Source organism: Rhinatrema bivittatum, chromosome 3 (assembly GCF_901001135.1).
Source record: "Rhinatrema bivittatum chromosome 3, aRhiBiv1.1, whole genome shotgun sequence".
Taxonomy (NCBI): domain Eukaryota; kingdom Metazoa; phylum Chordata; class Amphibia; order Gymnophiona; family Rhinatrematidae; genus Rhinatrema; species Rhinatrema bivittatum.
The window spans coordinates 450,481,617-450,502,870 of record NC_042617.1 but is presented as its reverse complement, the minus strand read 5'-3'; the positions used below and the strand labels follow the sequence as shown (position 1 = coordinate 450,502,870).

General features: G+C 41.6%; 1 protein-coding gene across 1 annotated transcript in view; it reads right to left on the bottom strand.

Moving 5' to 3' along the window:
* ATP6V1C2 (ATPase H+ transporting V1 subunit C2) overlaps window positions 1-21,254 on the bottom strand; it is a 177,813-nt gene that overhangs the window by 128,882 nt on the left and 27,677 nt on the right. The window contains exon 5 of the mRNA XM_029595892.1: window positions 7,987-8,081. Coding sequence (XP_029451752.1) covers window positions 7,987-8,081 — 95 coding nt within the window. The remainder of the gene's footprint in view (window positions 1-7,986; window positions 8,082-21,254) is intronic.

The window sequence follows — 21,254 nt, the reverse complement described above, 5'->3', positions numbered from 1 at the left end:
GGTAATACCGTCCTCTGTGCATACAACCTACAGCTATTTTTCTGTGATCCAGTCTTATTGATAGAAACCCAGGTTCTCCACACAAAAAACCACAAAAGGTTTGTGATTCTCCAAACCCTCAGAGGCGCATATTCAGCACTACTTAGCTGGATATCTAGGGTCTTATCCAGGTAAGTAGAAGCATTTAAATATTCAGCCACGTTCAGCAGCTGCCGCTTATTTATCCAGCTAAGTGGTGGGCAGGATGGGGGTGTAACGAGGAAGAGCTACTTAACCAGCTAACTTAGGGCTGGATTTTCTAATATCGCATGGCTTTCTGAATTCCGCGGTAACGGGGAGCGGGGGGGGGAGTGGGCCTGCGAAAGACGGCAGCAATCGCACCACTGCGGTATTATCGCTGCCGGCTTTCACACCCAATAGTGCCACCGTGAAAGCTGGCGCTATTGGGCGCACTACTGGCGGCGATAACGGGTCTTACCTTATCGCCACCAGCGAAGTTACCGCTGCGTCGTCCCCCCCGTCCCCCCCGATGACGCCCGACTCCTCCTCTTCCAGTCCCGACTCCACCCCAACTCCGCCTCTATCAAGCTATCACATGCAAAAGGGGACTTTTCGCGTGTGGAAAAGTCTCTTTCGCATGCGATACCAATAGAAAATGACCCCCTTATCCAGATAAGTGCCGATAATCAGATTTATCCAACTAACAGGGGGATTCATCATTCTGCGATGATGACAGCAGAATGATGACGTGTGAAACAAAAAAAGGCGGGGGGTTGAAAGTGTGCAGCCAGCCACATCATGGTAGTGCATTTTCGCCTGCCATGATTGCAGCCATGCTGCACACTATTGCCCCCATAGCACCACAGCAAAATGTGGTATTACCCGTACTACTGCTGGCGATAATGTCCAAAACATTATCGCCTGTGGTGGTGCTGCCACCTCATTTGCTTTAACCCCGCCCAAACTCCTAACTCCACCCCTTCCCTTAATTTAAATTTTACCATTGCGATGCGGTAGTTATCGCGTGCGGTAGAGCGTTATGACGTGCAATAATGCTCTAATGCACGCGATAAGCCCACATCACATTTTGATAAATGACTCTGTAAGTTAGCCAGATAAGTCAGACTTGCTATTGAGCAGATCTAAAGTTAACCAGATAAACTTACCCAGCTAACTTAAAACTTGTTTGGGTATATTCAGTGGCTCAGCTATCCTGGCTAAATTAGGCAGATAATTGTAACTGGCTAACTTAGCTGGATAAGAACTGAATATCAAGCCCCATATCATTTTCATTCTTCAAGAAAATCCTTTATTTGTTTATATTCTACCTTTTCCTAAAAGTAGGCCCAAGGCATATTAAATAAAGTACAAGGCACTGTGCTCATAAATACATACATACAAACATGATAAATATGAGGTAGATTTAGAGGTTTCTCAGCACCCCTGACCAGGAGAGTTTATAAATCTGAGCCATAACCTAACTTCTTTGGGTTTTCTTATTTGGGAATGTTAAGGTTATCAGTCATTTTTGTGGGAAATATGCGCTTGCCAGCAAGCCATTTCAGGGTTAAACACTAACTTCCCTTCTCCCTGACATTTGCCTGAATAAAAGCATCACTTGTGCTTAAGCCCCTCTGCCTAGGAGAGGATACCTGACTTCATGTATTTCTCTGGCCTATAATTAATCCTGTTAGCCTGAAAGAAGGGCTGGGTTTTCCCTAGTCAGAGGCAGGACAAAGTCAGGAGGTATAGATTTCAGCAGCCAATGATATGATCCGTGCACACCCCCTGAGCCAAAGCCAATGGTGTAATGACTCTTCTGTTGCTATGGGAAAGTAGCCAATCATGTAATGACACATCATCTGCCTTTGTATGAATGTACAATAAAAGGAAGAGGCTCGGGAGGTCAAACCCTCTTTGCCCTCTTTGCCTTCCCTCCTCCTGCCTGCGATGAAAGCTCTTCATTACTGCTACATCTGGTGACCCGCGACAGTGATGATAAACTCCATGCTTATTTCGGCTGGTCATAGCCTAGATACGTATCGTTCAACAGATTTGCAATCGTAAGTATATTAAAGTACTTTTTAGTATATTTAAGTATTTCTCAGCAAGTTTGTTCCCCACACTCGTAAGAATGGGTAATGATTTGACTGTACAGCAGCGGCTACATGCCAGAAAGTTGCAGCAAATCATCAATAATCATTATTTCATCACCAGAAGAAAAATAGCGCAAGTCAGCCTGGGGGACTTAGAAACATTAATAAGTGAAATAGCTTGCCGTTGCCCTTGGTATTCTATGGAGTCTGGAACTCTAAATACCCAGAATTGGATTTCAATCGGCAATTATCTTCATACGGCTCCCAGAGCTCCCATAAAACTAAGATTAATCTGGCAAAAATGTACCGAAGCCATTGAACACCATGTGCTTTTAGAAGCAGGCAGACATACCCTTCCCCCATCTTCTCAGTCTTCCTCAGAGACAGCAAATTCTTTGTATCCTCAGCTCCCCATACCTACACTCAAGGCACAAGCCATTCACACATCTCCGCCTTCTTCAGAAAAGCAACCCTTGAGAACAATAGAGCCACCACCTGGCCTGGGTGGGGCGATTAGCATTGAATTTCAGCAGAAACTGCAGAAAGAAAACCTTACAGAAACAGAATTATTAGAAGGACTTCAAGCCTTCCCCATCTCAGAAAAGAACCATGAACAAAGGGGGACAGAAAATGAAATAGAACATCTGGGGACACACACTCACATGGCTCCTGTGGCTTCCTCTGCATCCACCTCAGAGAAAATGCCCCAGGAAATAGAAAACACTGAGGTCAGAAAAACTAGCCTTCCTCCATCTTGCCTGCAAGCCCTTCCCCCCACCAACCACCATGGGATTTCACCTAGAACATGGAAATCTCACAAGAGAGGAATTATTGAAAGGGATTCAAGCCCTTCCCATTACAGAAAGAAACAAAGAACTAGGTGTGGCAGCAATAGAGTTGAGTGCCATGTGCAGTGACTATGCCCCCAGGTCTTCAAAGAAATCCGCGTGTAAGACCTTGGGCCTGTGTTACAAGCAAAGAAAATATCATTATGAAAAAAAGGATTTAATTAGACTCCTGCGTTACAAGCAAAGAAAATATCACTATGAAAAAAAAAAAAAAAAAAATGGTTTCTCTTTACAAACAGTACAAATTTGGAAAAAATGGTTTCTATTCCTATTTGAATTGTTACAAAAAATCTGCATACTCTGAGAGTATTTCCCCCACACAAAGTGTATGCAGAGCTTATGTTACAAACTGTACTGAAATTTGAATAATATTCTGTGTAAATTACATGTGAAAGTTTCCCTTTTGCAAAGTTTATTTGGCTCACATTTAAAATGACTCCATTTCTCTGAGATTTAAGTTTATAGTTTGAATTGCCAGCGCACAGTTTCTTATTGCAATTTTCCTATAGGAGAAAAATAGTATCTGTCTGCAAGGAACCAGTCCTTGCCAAGCCATTGTCTGTGGTCGATGTTATCTAATTTGTTAAACAAAGCTATCTTTAAGTTTCTATTGACTGAAGGATTAACTCCTTGGGTGTAGTTCTTTTCTTTTGAGAAACACTGCTCCTCCCCCCCTTTTTCTGTAACTCTTGCTAGCCACTCATGGGGGAGGGAGGGAGAACTTTTGAAAAGAAAAAAACTGGACTTAGTCCTGCGATTTCTCTCTCTACTTTCTATATGTCTTTAATCTTTTAATACTTTCAAACTTTAGCATGCAGCAGACAGAGCTGAGCAAACAGCGTGTTTAATTTCCTATTCTAATAATTATAAGAAGAAATTCTATTCTGATATTCAACATTGAATTTAAGCTCAGAGTATTATTGATTGCAACCTGGAACAATAGTTGCAATCTATAAAGTAATGATGGGGTCTCCACTAGGAGGCGCTATGTTATTCTACAAGTTATATTATATTATTGTTTTAATAATTCTGTTGTATAATAGTTTTTATTTTTCAGGCCTACAGACCTTCTGTATTAAGGACACTTCAGTTTTATTTTCTTTTTCACAAAATTTATACAGAATTCTGAACCTTAAAATTTTTACTGATAGAGGTTGCTACATCTAAAGCAATCCCTCCCAAGCCTTTTCTTGCAACTCCAAATTGATTTTATTAAATTGAATCATAGAATTGATTTCTTCAAGGTTAAAAAAGTAAGAATTTCACTTTTATCCTTACCTTAGTAATTTTTTGCTGTATGCCAGTTTTTAATATTTTCCAGATTGACACTGCCATGAGGAGATGTGAAGATGAACACTTTGCAGCTTATTTTAACATTTTCAAACATTTTTCTAAACACCTTTTGACTTTTGATTTTTGATCCTTGATCTAATTTTGTTTTTGATAACTTTTTGATAAGATTTTTAGCTCATATTATGTGTTATCTGTTGTCTGTCTTGATGCAAGAAATATTTGCAGGATGGATGAATATGTGTCAGTTTTGTGTAAATTAATATTTGCAAGATGAATGAATATATGTCAGTCTTGTGTAACATATGTTTAATGTAATGTCTAATATACTTGTCATTTGATCCTGCTTACTGCAAATGACTTTTCCTTTAAATGATTAATTTACATTTATTGCTATTTTACTGAATGAAAATTGATCACTGCATAAAAACTTTCTTGATAATGGGGTTACGTTCTGAAAACTAAAAATGGCTCTATTTACTGCAGCCATTCCTTTGCATGAATTTTGTTAATTGAATATTAAATACTTATTTGGCATCCCCTACAACACCACAGGGCAAGCCATTGTGGAGAGAGCCAACCATACGCTTAAGAGCTCTGGACCAAACAAAAAGAAAAAAGGGGGATTGCCCCCGGATTTTCCCCTAAACAGGACTGGCTGAACAAAGTATTGTTTAAATCACTTAAAATAAATTTAAGACCACAGCCATGAGTAATCATTATGGGACTAGGGTTAGTCACCCACAGCCATCAGTTTTGTATAGAATATTTAATGTCTGGTACGGTCCCGTTCCCTTAAAATGGGGAACGAGGATATGTTTCTCTGCTTGCTTCCACAGGTATCAAGCCGTGGAAAGATGGAAAGATGGAAAGGTGTCCAGGTCTACAGGACCCGATCCCAAACTTCTCCCTGAGCCTCCACAGCCCTCAGAAGGACAGAGTCCGGACTCCTTGCAAAAAGCAGCACCACATGACCTGGGGACAGATCAAGGCCCTATCCAACCAATCTGCACAACTCTTAGAACAGCAAGGCCTTGAGAAAACTCCAGAGAACTTATTAGCCGTTTTTCTTGCCTGAATGCCAACTCATTAACAATTGTGTTCTGCATCCTCCTTTGCCTTATTTCTCCAGCTATGGCGATTTCAGAACAAGGACTCTGACAGGACAACTGTACATCCTCGATGCACAGAACTTTTCACACCTGTTGTATCGAACAGACTGTTAGATCTGCACACACATGCCAACCCATGCCCGCGGAGAACTACTGATGCATGCTGTACCATTTAACCTTACAGTATGGACTAATTATCCTTTACAGAGAGGTTTTCATTAACTCTCCAGTTAATAATACCATACTACACATTGGTAGCTGTATTCAAGAGACTGCCGCTCTTTGTTGGGACTATGATACAGGGGATGGAAAGGGATTCAGGTGGGAAATATCCATATTGTAACTGAACATTTGTATTAATCACTGAACACTTGCATAGTTATACCACATATGTATGCAATTGGCAGATTTCAGGATGTGCAGTGGGAAACCCAAGCAAGTACAGAAAGTATAGAGGGAATGAAGGATTTACCTTTTGTAGTTATATAGCCCAAATGATAACCAATGACATGTCCACTAATCTGTTAGGAAACATACGGATGTTATGTGGGCGTAGAGCATATATGTACATTTCCCCAAGATGGAGAGACAGATGCACTTTAGGCTACATCCTCCCCTCATACTATGCAGTCAAAAATTTACCCAAAGCAAGGCTCCGTAACAAAAGGGAGGCGATAAATAATCCCATAGAAAAGTATACAAAAACTCAGATAGCTAGAAGCCTGTTTCCTCCAATGGGGACAGCTATAAATTACAGAGACTTACACATCCTAGCTAACTGGACGACTGCCATATTTAATCAGACAGTTCATGCATTAAAACTACTCACAACAGAAGTTTCTCAGATTAGAGAAGTAGCATTACAGAACAGCTATACCTTAGACACTATTTTAGCTTTAACCTTAGACAACATTTTAGCCTTAAAGGGTGGTGTTTGTGCATTAATTGGATCTCATTGCTGTGTGTACATATCAGTTTATAAAGCAAACCTCACACATACCATAGAGCAGATAGAAACCATGGTTGCTGATGCACCACTTTCAGACAGAATACCAACTTCTCCATGGGACTGGCTATGGTCCTGGCTCCCTGATATTTCTGGTCTCAAAAGGGATGATTTCTATTATAATTACTGTGATTATCTTAACTATCTGCCTGTGATGCTGTATTCAGTGCATACCCAACCCTCATATCCATATTGAAACCTTGCTCTCAGCCCGGATACAAAGATGTCTTGTAAGATGCCTAATAGGGAATCCGGAGCCCTGCAGAGTTGGCACACCACCTGCACCAGCTCTGGGTGATATGGAGATTCAGAAGCTCATCGGCAGCTGGCACACCACGTCGAATCAGCTTTCTTCTCTCCATAATCCCTCTTCCCCTATTTCCAGCCCATACCAAGACATAACAGATTTCAGTTAGGGTCTAAAGCTTTACTGTGCTGCCCTAAACAAAAACAAAAAGGGTGAGATGTGGGAAATATGCGCTTGCCAGCAAGCCATTTCAGGGTTAAACACTAACTTCCCTTCTCCCTGACATTTGCCTGAATAAAAGCATCACTTGTGCTTAAGCCCCTCTGCCTAGGAGAGGATACCTGACTTCATGTATTTCTCTGGCCTATAATTAATCCTGTTAGCCTGAAAGAAGGGCTGGGTTTTCCCTAGTCAGAGGCAGGACAAAGTCAGGAGGTATAGATTTCAGCAGCCAATGATATGATCCGTGCACACCCCCTGAGCCAAAGCCAATGGTGTAATGACTCTTCTGTTGCTATGGGAAAGTAGCCAATCATGTAATGACACATCATCTGCCTTTGTATGAATGTACAATAAAAGGAAGAGGCTCGGGAGGTCAAACCCTCTTTGCCCTCTTTGCCTTCCCTCCTCCTGCCTGCGATGAAAGCTCTTCATTACTGCTACACATTTTTCTGCTTGAAAAATTCATTATCCCATCCAGTACTATCTTCTTTCTGCAGGTGGGAGTTCATTACTGATGTTATGTCTTGTTAGCATACTAGTGATTGCTTTAATGGCACTGAGTTGCAATTTGTTTCTTGAAATACAGTTAACGCATCTTACTCTCAAGAAAAGAGTTTATGTTCCATTAGACTTTCACTTGTGTTCTTGTAAATGTTAAGACCTCTATGTTTAGCTCACGCGATACATTGGACCTTCTGGTGAGGGGCATCCACATATCTAGCATTCAGGTTTTCCCTCCTGAATGGAAAAATTAGGGATTATAGTCTTAAATTCCTTAAAATGAATATTCAGAATATTTTTCAATTTACCCCTTAGCAATAAACAGCTGCTAGCAGCATCTCTCAGCTCTGCAGTTTGCTTTTACTGTGGGGGTTCGGAACAAAACATGTGCTTTCTTTATCACCAGAAGACTGAACTCCAGTCCTGGTATTCTATAGCTTCTCCTTCTCCCTCAGTGCAGTCTGGTGCTTTATATCATACAGAATTCAATCATCATCATCACATGATGATTCACAGTCCATAAATCACATGCTAGTACAGAGATAGGCTGTCAACCAAACTTTATGTCCTTGTGTAATTATGATTCAAAAGAAATGAGAAACCTAAAACAGAGTAAGGATTTGCATGTTCTGCAAGATTTCCATATTTCCATAGTGTGATTTACCTTTGACAATGCATCCATTATGTTCTTCAGTGGCTGTTTTATTGGATATTTAGCCATGTCCCATTCAAAACGGGTCAGATAGCTAATCACATCAACTACAAAGATACAAATAATTCCATTAGACTTTCATGTATGTTCAAGTACACAGTCAAAGCAATAGAATCATCATGTTGTAAACAAGAAACTTAATGGCTTCATCAATTTACAATGTGCAACCATTCATCATAAAATCTATTTCACTTTGTTAATTTGAAATGTTACTCATGAAACACAGCATCTTATTTACTCAGAGGTCTTGGATTGCAGCAGATATGCAAATCATCTTTGCATACAAATCATATAAACAAAGAATACCAAAGAATATGATTTTTTTTTAACGTTTTATTTAAACCAAAGGCAGAGATTCACAAAAGCAATTAACAATATACCATCCAGTCATGTCTTAAGAACAAACATATGCCTTGATCACACATTTTAATGTTTACTAGAGTACATGAGGACTAGAGAAACGAATACATTACATACAAATCATCTTGGCTCACAGTACATACTAAACCCTGAAAAGCTTCATCCCAGGGATCCCCCTCCTCTGTCAGTCAGATATTTCCAGTAAGGTTCCCATATTCTACGATATAAAAACAACTTCTTACAGAGAGAAAACGTTTTCTCAATGACCGCTGTATCATGGAGCAGCTTGTACCAGTGAGAGATCAGCAGCTGTGATTTCCAATGTGTCGCAATAGTAAATCTAGCCATGTGTATGAGATGTACACAGCTTACGCTGCTGGCTTGCCAAAGATACATCTACTCAAAGTCCAAGCAGGCATGTTATGGGCAAAAGAGCACTTGGTGTCCCAGTATATCCGTAATCATCGATGCCACCTGCTTGCAAAAACCCTGCACCAAGGCCCATTCCCACCAGACATGAACATATGTGTGTCGTCCCCCCCCCCCCCAATACCCCTCCACCAGCACGTGGAAGGAGAAAACCTGGCAAAGTAGAGTGGAGTTCTTTAAATTCTCCTCACCAACTTGTACATCAGTTCAGTCCTGCGACTACAAATGGAGACCTTGACCCCTTTTTCCAGACTGCCCCCCAGTCTTTATCAGTCAGTCAACCTTAAATCCGTGTTCCATTGTGTGATCAAGGTCAGTATAGGTTCCCCCGCTTCATATGTCAAGGTGATGGCTCTATATAGCAGCAATATATTTTTCCTTCCCCGTCCAATTAATATCGAGACCCGTTCTACCCATGAGAGTATAGTCCTATCCCACAATGTCCCATCAGACCTAAGCAGCTGTGTCTTAATGCTGTCATAAATGTCCCTCGAGCCATCCTGCATTTCAAACTCATCTTGAAAAGTTTCATGGGGGATCCAACCATCTTCGGACCACAGCTGAAAAGAATATGATGAAGTGTTCTTATCTAGCACATCACTGCGCTGTGGGGAGGAGGGGCAGAGAAAGGTGCACAGGAGAACAAGCAGTCATTTTAATGGATGCTGTTTACTGCTCCCTTCATCTTCACCCCATAATCTATTGCTAGTGTTCAACCTGTGCTCCACTACTTGCTTGTTCAGTTCAATTGTGTTTTACTTCTAATTACATTGCTCAGTGAAATTATCATGGAGTGAAAATATATAAACTCAGTACCGCTTTAGCTGTTTCTGGGCAGCAGTGAAATTGTTTAGCCTATACCTTACCATTGGGTTCTTTTCCTTTTATTTCTCTAGACTTCCATTGTGATTGATGACCATAATCCTATACACCAGGCCTGCTGGAAAGTCTTTGGCTAAGAGGCCCAGGTTACAATTGCAATCATAAGTTTTCAGCACACCCGCAGCAGGCTTGAATAAAGTGCTTGCAGGCTGTTTTTGTTATCTTTTCAATTATATAAATGAAATAATGAAATACATCTTACCATTAATAGTCTCCTGTTACGCTGTATAATGGAGTAGTAGGGAAAGAATTTGGTCTAGTGATTAGAGCATTAAATTATAAATAACGAGAATTCCCAGGAGAGAGTTCAGCTCTACCGTCCTCAGTGTCTATATGACTAAATCGCTCTCTCCCTTTGTGACTTTGTTTACTGAACAGTAATTGAATAGTAATAACAATATTGTTTCTGCTCCATTTAACAACCAGCATTAATGAAGTCAGCTACAGCTACGGGAGTTCAGCAAAAAATAGCTTCCAGTTGTGATACTATCAACATTACATTACACTGCTTTGCTATCCTTTCTTTAAGACCTTTCAACTCTGAAGCGCTTCAGTTTACCCTATTAGATTTCTCTGGCATTGCAAGTCTCATAACAGTGGAAAGAACTTGTTACTTCTTATTGTGAGACACAGTTGGAGAGATACCAACATTAGGAAATCCTTTGCAATGGAAGTATCTCAGACTTTACATAATAAGATCAGAGCTCTCAGAGCACAAGAACGTGTGCATAAGCTAGAGTAACAAAGCAAAATGTTAAATGACTGAAGATATTACATATAGATATCATACAACATTTAAGGATTATGAGCACTACACTGAGGTAAGAGCTCAGCCATATGAGTTATATACCTGAGGTACAGTGTGGAGGTAAGAATGCAATCACATGCTCCTTTACCTGGGGAATAATATGGTGGGTGGGGGAGGTGGGTCTTAGGTTTGGTAAAGAGACGCGTAAAGAATCTTGGTATATGTAGGATCATGGCACCTCTGGGCTATATTTGGGGAAGTACAATGCAGTCTTCATGGGACTTTGCCTTCAAATTTGTTTTTATTGCATACATAGCATTCTAATGCATTGCAATCCCATTTGAAAGAGTGTGATCAGGACCGTAATGTTGGAACACAGCCATACGCTGAACAACTACAGCTGTAAACACACAAATAACATAACATGGTATATGTTACTGATCATATTTGGAAAGTTTGGTAAGAGGATGCCTGGATATTCAGAACCATCCCTTGGTACCCAGTCTCCTAATAATTATTTCAATGTTCTTGTCATCCAGCTAAACATTTACATTTATAGGGCGTGGAAATGTCTCATGTGGGAGACCTGGGATGAATTACCAAGACTAGGCTCCTGCTCATTGAGCTGTTGAGGCACAGTGCAAGGGCAGCACGCACAACTCAGGGGTCGGGGGGGAGCATAATGGACTATGATGTGGCAGCAATGAAAAACCACAGCAAAAGATCCGTGAATTAGCTAAACGGAGCTTACTGCAGGGATGGATTACAAAATCCTTATCAATGGGGCTCTGGCCAGCTCTGATTTGCTTGCTAAGATGCTCCTTACTTTCATACAGTAATTTAGTAAGGTGCTCCTAGAAACTCCCTCCAGCTTATAGCAGCTTTTGCTGCCCATTATACTGGTTCTTTGGACTCTCTTATACTTAATATGCCTCAAATTCCTGTTAATTCTGTCCCACACGTCTACAGGCCGATGCAGTATCACTGGTAAAAACATGCTTCCAAACTGGGCGCATGTTTTTTTCAACGTGCGCACATCCACCTCTCCTGGACATGCGATGTAATATGTTAATGAGCTGCTGCGCTAAAAGGGACACGCTAGGTAAAACTTGTGCAGCCCTATTGTTCAAGCATCGGGCGCCCAGGAGACGTGGCTGTGCACCAACAGCATCAAGTGCCCAGCAGCTGGCCAGAGCTCCCTCCCCACCCCCCAGCAAGGCTGTTCCCGATTGGTCCTTTTCACTGACACTTGTCATTAAAAGGACCAATCCCCTTTCAGGAAGGCATTCTGACATGTGACAATGAATAGACCAACTGGCAATGTGATGGAGTAAATAAATGAATTTTTGAGTGGCAGCACCTTCCCTCTGTGAGTCACCGGAGCCACCAAACGTCACCCCAGCCTGCTACCTCTCCATTTGAGCAGCAGAGCAGACACTGAGCTGTCCACCCCACCAGACATTTTTCCTTTTTTCTTCAAGACTTTTTATTTTTAAATGATTTCTGTGGTTCCTCCTACTTAGTATCTCGACAATACTAATAAGAGAAACTAGAGAAAGCAAGGTTTTTGTTTTAGTGGTTGAGTCCTGGAGCACGGCATGCCTGAACGTCAGCTCCCAGACTGGCATAAAACCTGCCACATTACAATGGATGCATTGGAATTTTTTGAATCACAGGGTAATAGCCTCATCTACATGCAATTTACATGTGATTGGCGCTATTAGCTACACGATGGTTTGGAAGCGCGTTTTGGACATGCTAATCCCTGTATTGCATCGGGAGTTATTTTAGCGGGTCCAAAACGCACATCCAATCGCGTGTTAAGTGGTGCGCTAGCCAAAGTGCATGGTACTGCATCTGCCTCCTAGAGTTTCCATTTGCTTCTTTGCATACAACTTGCTCTGCTGTGTGGATCCTATGTGATTGAACCTTTAATATATTGTATTTTATTTGCTTTTACTCCCTTCCACTGCCTCCATTCAATCTGATTATATACATTTTCCCCAAACTTCCCTTTCATTCTTTTACTTGTATTTGTTAGCACCTACCCTAACTGACTTAAAAAAGTGTTTTGTTTAAACTCATAACATACAATGAGAATAAAATCATCAATTAACAGTTCTTGGAAGGTATATGTGCCTTCAGAGGAATGATCTGTCTGGAACATAGTGGAAAGGTTTTGAACTGAGAAATAAGTTCAAGGAAGGCTAAAATAAAAAAATAAAATAAAATAAACTTTGAGCAAGACTGACATCATCTTATCTCACTGCTGACACCAGGGACAGCTCAGCCCCTCTGGAGTTGTTGACTCACTGACAGTTGACTCTGGCTCTCTGTTTCTTTCCATCTCACACTGTAAGAACACTGTAAGGGATACTGGTTGTAAATTTATCCAAGTAAACTTGCAAACTTTGTTTCTGTCCTGTCAGCCAGATGGTGTGCAGAGCAATGTAACTAGTGTCTTTTATTATAACTAAAAGTATTGCATTACAGTAAACAAATGCAGTAACACTTTTTTTATTATTTTTTTAATGGTTTTTTTTTGTTGTTGATTTGGCTGCTTGCTCCTGCTACTCTGGTTCTTTACCTCAGTCGGAACCAGCCCCTACTAAGGCTATGGTGCCATGATGAGCCTTCATTCACAGCCACCCAGGGTTTCCCCACACAAACGGGCCGATACAGTAAGGAGCGGTAGGAAGAGCTGCGTTAGTGCCGGGCGCACCCGCGTTTGCCGCACGCACAGTCCTGCTCACCTACCGCTCGATACTGTATTTAAATAGCTTGCAAATGCAAGCCACGTCCAAGAAGCGTCTGTGATGCGTTAGGCCCGCACAAACCATTTTACTGTATAGGCGCTTAATACAGCACCTATACAGTATCCTAGGTGCGCTGGTACCTGTCATTTCAAATGTCATTTCAAATGACATTTGAAATGACAGGCACCAGGAAGTGGATCCCAACTTTAACCCATGAAAACCTAAAAACCTAAAATCCCCTCCTCACGAAGCGACTCGACATGTTACCAACTTACTTTTTGTTGCTTTCAGCCCCTTCCCTTCTCTGCCATCCTCCGGAGGGGGGCAGCCGGCGGCGAAAGCGGCTTGCAGCGGTCCCCCCCGCGCAGGTCCCGGTTCTCCTGGCTCAGCCCTCATCTGCTTAAGGAAGATTGTGAAGTCAGGTAAGAGCCCACTGTTCTGTGCCCTCTCCAGTCACGGCACGAGTGGAGCGAAGCGAAGCGTACTTTCATTGGCTTGAGCGCCCGTCAATTTGGGCACTCAAGCCAATGAAAGCACATGGACGGGTGTGCGTGACGCACGCCGAGACATCACGCACGTCCCGTCCATGTGTTTTCATTGGCTTGAGCGCCCGTCAATTTGGGCGCTCAAGCCAATGAAGCAAATGGACGGGTGGGTGATGTCATGCCCGCTCGTCCATGTGCTTTCATTGGCTTGAGCGCCCAAATTGACGGGCGCTCAAGCCAATGAAAGCACATGGACGGGCGTGCGTGATGTCTCGGCGTGCGTCACGCACACCCGTCCATGTGCTTTCATTGGCTTGAGTGCCCAAATTGACGGGCGCTCAAGCCAATGAAAGTACGCTTCGCTTCGCTCCACTCGTGCCGTGACTGGAGAGGGCACAGAACAGTGGGCTCTTACCTGACTTCACAATCTTCCTTAAGCAGATGAGGGCTGAGCCAGGAGAACCGGGACCTGCGCGGGGGGGGACCACTGCAAGCCGCTTTCGCCGCCGGCTGCCCCCCTCCGGAGGATGGCAGAGAAGGGAAGGGGCTGAAAGCAACAAAAAGTAAGTTGGTAACATGTCGAGTCGCTTCGGGAGGAGGGGATTTTAGGTTTTTAGGTTTCCTTTTGGGGGAAAGTTTGCCATCTACCCTTACCCCTGCCTCTAATGCAGGGGTAGGGGTAGGCGGTAAATTAGCAGGTTAAACGCGCGGCAAAACAACAGGGTAAAAAAGCGATAGTCGGGGCGCGCGTTACTGTATGGGAGGGAATAGCTAATTCGATCGTTTACATCGAATATTTATTTATTTATTTATTGAAGGCTTTTATATACCGAATTTCTTGATACAAATCAAATCAACTCGGTTTACATCGAACAAGTAGAAACTATAACCAACCAAAACAGTAGACAATTTGAAGGAGAATAAAGTTACATTATAACAAGGATGTGTAAACTTGGAGTAGGAAATAAGAGGGGGAATAAAGATTATAATATACATTGGAATATGCGAGGGAGGCCATGGGCAGTCCTCAAGATAATTTGTTAAAGTTCTCTAATAATTTATATATATGGTTTAGCGCTTATTTATATACACAGTTGCTTGAACAGTTATAAGTCAGGCAGTTATAAGTCAGGCTAATATACATGCCGCGGGCGGAAGGGGTTACCCGGTGATTTAAAGAGGCGGTAAGAATGGGTTAAAGGGAATAGTGTATCGCGGGTTGGACTTACGCGGCCGAAAAGTGAGTAGAAAGCGGGTTAGAAGCAGGGTCACCGCAGCCGCACTTTACTGTATTGACCTGAAAGTGAGAAGTCACAGAACCTGGCTCCCTCTGGAATCCAGTACACATGCACTCTGAGATTAGCTAGTCAATATTATTGTGGCATGATAGCTAGTACTCCTCTCTCCTGGGGACTATGAATGCTGACTCCACAGCATCCCCAGCCCCTGCTGGACTGAGGATCAGGAGACCAGGAGCCAGGCTCAGGAAAATTAGCCAGTCTCTCATATGGCAGCACTGCTGTGCTGAACCATCTGGTTGGTCCATGCTAAATTTGTTTTTGCTAGTAGATGTTCTATTGATCAAGTAAAGATTAAGCTTATTTCAAATAATTATTATAAAAGTTTTTATGGTTAGCAGCAACATCTCAGGCCACAGAGCTTGAGGGGAAATGAGAAGCAAGTCAAAAGCTCTCGTCTGTGCCTGCAGACAAAAACACATTAGCAGCAAATCAAAATATGTACAGCCAACACTTGGCAATGAAAACTCCAGTCCCACTTTGGTTGTGTCCCTTAGCCTCTTCCCTATAAAACCTAAGATTTCTCTGAACTGGATGAATCTAATTTATAAAAATGAAGTCCTGAAACCAAATTGCAACATACTAGAAAAAGTATTGAGTGCACTAAACTTCCTTTGAAAGGAAAGATTGAAAAAATATTAAAATTGTCCCATGATTTCATTTGTCCCACATTAAATCCCTAATTATGCCCTTCATGACAGCTCTAACTCTACAGAGCCCCCAGCCATCAGTTCTGTGAGCTGCTCTCTGATTGCAGCCATCAGGAGTCAGGCAGGCAGGCAGCAGCTAGATGGGAAGAAATGTGAAAAGAAGAGTTTCCGTCAGGTTATGATAATCATCTTAGTTATTTCTTTCCTTTACTTAGTACTGCTATACCATAGATAGTCTTTCTGCTCGTTGATCATGTTTCAAGCTTCACTGCACTGTTTTTTTAAGGCACACTGACTAGAAGACAGATCAGCCCACTAGGCATTCCTGTTTCTCATCCATTTCTCAATAACCCTCTCCATAGGCAGATGTGGAGATCTTCCCTGGGCATGGCCCCTTATTGCTTCATGGTCTCATAATTGCTCTCAAATTCTATGACTGTGGTAGGAACAGGGTTGAAAGGTCCAGTATTAAAAACAATTCACCCTTCACACCCTCTGGAGCAGAGGCAAGGAGAGGGGTGATAAAGCAAAATAAAGGAAGCAGGACCTATTGATACTGCAAGCTATGGGGTAGCTAGGTTGGTACTAGCAGGCTTCAACTCCCCAGAAACCAGCTGGGTCAGCGTTGGCAAGTTTGTGGTGGCGGGTACTGTCTAGCAGTCCTTGGGGGCCTAACCTAGTGAGAGATCAGATATCTGGGCAACAGCCTCACTAGTTTTGGCAGGACTTCAGAATAGTAAATAGTTAGTGATAAGACGTGGGGGAGCTGGCTATTGGATTAAGTATGAAATCATGTATGATCACCTACCTAGGGGCAGAGAACCACTGAGAAAAAAAAACTGACTCGGATAAGGAGTAATATCCTACAAGTGGTCAAGCTCTTAGGACTGGCAGTTGGGAGACATCCTTTACTGTAAAGATCAGAATAACTGAGCAGACCAGAGGCTCAATTTCTCTTTCTGCTGTCATTATTTTATTATGAAGAATCTATAATAATTGCCCACTAGATAAAGGTTTTGTTCTTACTAAATCATGAAATCATGACTGAAGCAGGGTTTTTCCACATCTCATGAGTATCAGTCACACATTAGTCATGGAATGCCCTTCAAAACAGCAGTGAGAATTAATCCTTCCTATATCTAAAGGACACTATAATATCCTTTTATAGCTTAGTTATCTTTCACCAGTATTAAAATATAAAAATGTGCTTTTTTCCCCATCCTAAATATTTTGGTTTCTTCACTTTGCTATTACTATTTGTGTGATACTAATTAATCCAGACATTTTTTGAAACACTAAGAGAAGAAAGTCTATACAAAGAAAACCCATACCAGTCCAAAAAAAAAGCAATGTTAAATAATTTTTTAAATTAAAATTATATAAAGCTTCTAATGTTGCTTGTTCTGGTTATTTTGGTTTGCTGTAACTGTCAGGGTGCCTTTGTGAAGTCATTAACCATTACAAAAGCAACTGCTCTGAAAGGAAGGGGCACATTTTCAAAGATTAAGGTGCCTTTTATGCAGATAAAATAGTTATCCTGTCTAAATCAACCATATTCAGGTAAGTGGAGTTTTAGCCATCTGAAACTTTGCACATACTTTTGACCTCATAGCATGCCAAGATCCCTGCACAATGTGCATGGGTGCTTTGTATTTGACTATGGGTTGCTTTATGTGGGTTTAAAAGTACAGGTGTACCTCTGCAGTTAGGCACCCTAGCAAAGCATAAACATCAGGTAGCCTGGTGGATCATTGGAACTACTGTGCGTTGCTAAGTGGAAAGTACCTATTTTGATTCCTGGATCTTCCACACCTGGGTCAGCAACGAGCTGGTGATGCTGCAGAAGTGGTGCTCACAGCCCCGGCAGGAGTCATGATCATCATTAAAGATGACACGTGGTAGCAGGCTATACAGCCCATGATCCAGGTCTTCCAGAAGGAGCCCTGATGCACGGCTTCCAGCCTCAGACCATTGCAGCAATGACCAGACTAGGAACAGTGGGTAGGAAGGTCTATTAAAATAGGGGAAAAAAAATCCCTGGAGGTTGTAAATGAAAGCTTATGATGCCAGAATCCTAGCACTGCTTCCAACTGAGTTGGAAGAAAAAAAGAGAAAGGTGGAATAACCAGGTCAATTAAAAAAAGGTAAATTAAATTCAAAATTGATGTTGCTCATTTGAGATGAGTTTATATATTTTTATGCAATATGAATAAGCTTAGATAGTATAAACATGCAGCAATACAATTTTTGGACAGCCAGAGTACTCAACTTAACATTTATACTATACAAATATATCCTTAGCTATAGGAAGAAAACATTCAGTTTTTCATATGAAAATGAACAGGGAAAAATAGATGCTTGCAATGATTGAAAACCATATCGCAGGTCTTACATTCAAGTGTAGATAGTTCACACAGGTCCTTGGGCATGCAGACCAGTCAGAGACGAAGAAACAAGGGAAAACAAAAAACAGGCATGCACGTGCTGCTATCTGAGTCATACGGATATCGTGACCAAGCTACGAGATCGTTACTTGAGAAATCCATCATAACCTGATCACTGTACCCCTACAACCAGACTGAGACTCCTCCAGGAGTGAGAGGCAAAGGGCATGCTAGTTATGGCCACAAGAAGGCAACATTCAATACTCAACATACTCTGTAAACACTGCAGTTTATTCTTCTTTCCTAGAACAAAGCAAGTGAGAAAAACAAAAACTTCATAACATCACAAGGCTGAGTTTCTGGTTCCCAGAGAGCTCTTGAATTCAGTCCATAATTATCAATGGACGCTTGGAGCTTTAACAGCTCATAAAATCATTTGGCTAAATACGTTCTTCCCATTTTATTGTAACATGAGTAACGATGAACATAAATGTTACTGTTCAGAGGAAGTAAATCTGTGAAACTCCCTATATTACAAAAAACTAGCTATCACGTAAGTCTTCTTTCTAAATACAAGTCACAGGGCCAAACTTAAGGATTTTGCACCTTATTTTTATCATAGCAGGACATGCAAGGTTAGTGCAGTTTATGCACTTTCAAGGTGTAAAAACACACTTTGGGATAATGTTCAAGAATATTTCAAACCAGCAGACAAACAGAACATTCAATAATTAAATATATAACATTTTAAAAAAGTACTCAAAAATCAAAATATTTCAGAAGAGCAGAGCCCACCTAAATTGGGAGCCCGCCTTAATTGCCACTGTTACTCCCTATTTCATCTGGCCCAAGGAGGACAGCTTTCATCTGGAGTCTTGCCGACACTTCATAGGCGGACGCCCCGGTGAGAGAAGTGAGCCTGCCTGAATTGCTGCTGTTACTCACTGCTATTTTATCTGGCCCAAGGAGGACAGCTTTCATGTGGGGTCCTTGCCAAACTTCATATGCGGATGCCCTGTTGTGAGCCACTGCTCGCATGCCAAAAAGAAATGCCCTTTAGAGTGGGTTTTTTTCTGTGTAAGGAATAATGGGGAGAAAAAGGAAAAGGAAGTCTTTTTGTTCTCCAGCTGCCCCACATTAGTGAGAGGGCCAATGGATGACATAACATAAGAACATAAGAACATGCCATACTGGGTCAGACCAAGGGTCCATCAAGCCCAGCATCCTGTTTCCAACAGTGGCCAATCCAGGCCATAAGAAACTTGGCAAGTACCCAAAAACTAAGTCTATTTCATGTTACCGTTGCTAGTAATAGCAGTGGCTGTTTTCTAAGTCAACTTAATTAATAGCAGGTAATGTACTTCTCCTCCAAGAACTTATCCAATCCTTTTTTAAACACAGCTATACTAACTGAACTAACCATGTCTTCTGGCAACACATTCCAGAGTTTAATTGTGCGTTGAGTGAAAAAGAACTTTCTCCAATTAGTTTTAAATGTGCCACATGCTAACTTCATGGAGTGCCCCCTAGTCTTTCTATTATCTGAAAGACTAAATAACCAATACACATCTATCCATTCTAGACCTCTCATGATTTTAAACACCTCTATCATATTCCCCCTCAGCTGTCTCTTCTCCAAGCTGAAAAGTCCTAGCCTCTTTAGTCTTTCCTCATAGGGGAGTTGTTCCATTCCCCTTATCATTTTGGTAGCCCTTCTCTGTACCTTCTCCATCACAATTATATCTTTTTTGAGATACAGCGACCAGAATTGTACACAGTATTCAAGGTGGGTCTCACCATGGAGCGATACAGAGGCATTATGACATTTTCCGTTTTATTCACCATTCCCTTCCTAATAATTCCCAACATTCTGTTTGCTTTTTTGACTGCTGCAGCACACTGAGCCGACGATTTCAATGTGTTATCCACTATGACACCTAGATCTCTTTCTTAGGTTGTAGCACCTAATATGGAACCTAACATTGTGTAACTATAGCATCACCTTGCACTTATCCACATTAAATTTCATCTGCGATTTGGATGCCCAATTTTCCAGTCTCACAAGGTCTTCCTGCAATTTATCACAATCTGCTTGTGATTTAACTACTCTGAACAATTTTGTATAATTTGCAAATTTGATTAACTCACTCGTCGTATTTCTTTCTAGATCATTTATAAATATATTGAAAAGTAAGGGTCCCAATACAGATCCCTGAGGCACTCCACTCCCTTCCACTGAGAAAATTGTCCATTTAATCCTACTCTCTGTTTCCTGTCTTTTAGCCAGTTTGTTATCCACGAAAGGACATCGCCACCTATCCCATGACTTTTTGCTTTTCCTAGAAGCCTCTCATGAGGAACTTTATCAAACACCTTCTGGAGACCAGGCGAGAAGTATCCCGCACGAGACTTCATGTGAGACCTCTTCCCCACCACCCCAACCTACCTCTTCTCCTTTGGGAGGGGGAAGCGCAGACTTGGGAACTATGAATATCTCTGGATTTAGTAGTGTACCCCGAAAGAGTTCTTTGGATTTGCCGCTTTCTGTGGTGGTAGATGAAGGTGGACGTGCGGCTACTACTACAGTTCTAGCCCAGTTGGAGGGTACTCTCTGTTGTGGAGGTGGACAGGTTAGTCCACCACCCCTAAGAGAGCAACTGGCAGCAGTTGTACCTATCCCCTGCTCCAGTAATAGTGAACCTGTCATCTGGTGCAACTGAGGAGGGGGCAAAAGGAGGCAAAACATCTGACCAGCTAAAATAACATTGAGAGATGCTTGGAAGATCGTGACTCAAACTGAAATGAATCTTCATCATTCTATTTCCTTTACAGCGGAGGCAGTTTTTAAATTTTCTGAGTTAGACAATCTAGCCTCTAGAATTAAGAATCAAAATGCCTCACTAACTGAGTCCACTCTAAAATGGAGTCCTTAGAGAATATTATGAGGGCAAACAATTTTCAAATACTTAATTTTCCAAAAGCTAGGTTAATGTTTTCAGTGGAGTGTTTTTTAGAAAATATATTAAAAAGGTATTACAAACAGTTAAGGAGAAAGGAATTGTTCTTTCAAGTTGCTTTTATGAAACTGAGAATAACAAATAAATTATGGAAGAAGGAAATATACATGTATTTACATCATTCAATAGCTCCAATGGGTCAGCTTTCCTAACTAACCCCCAGGATACAATATCAACAAGAGCTACCTTGATTATTTCTTTTGTTGCTGAA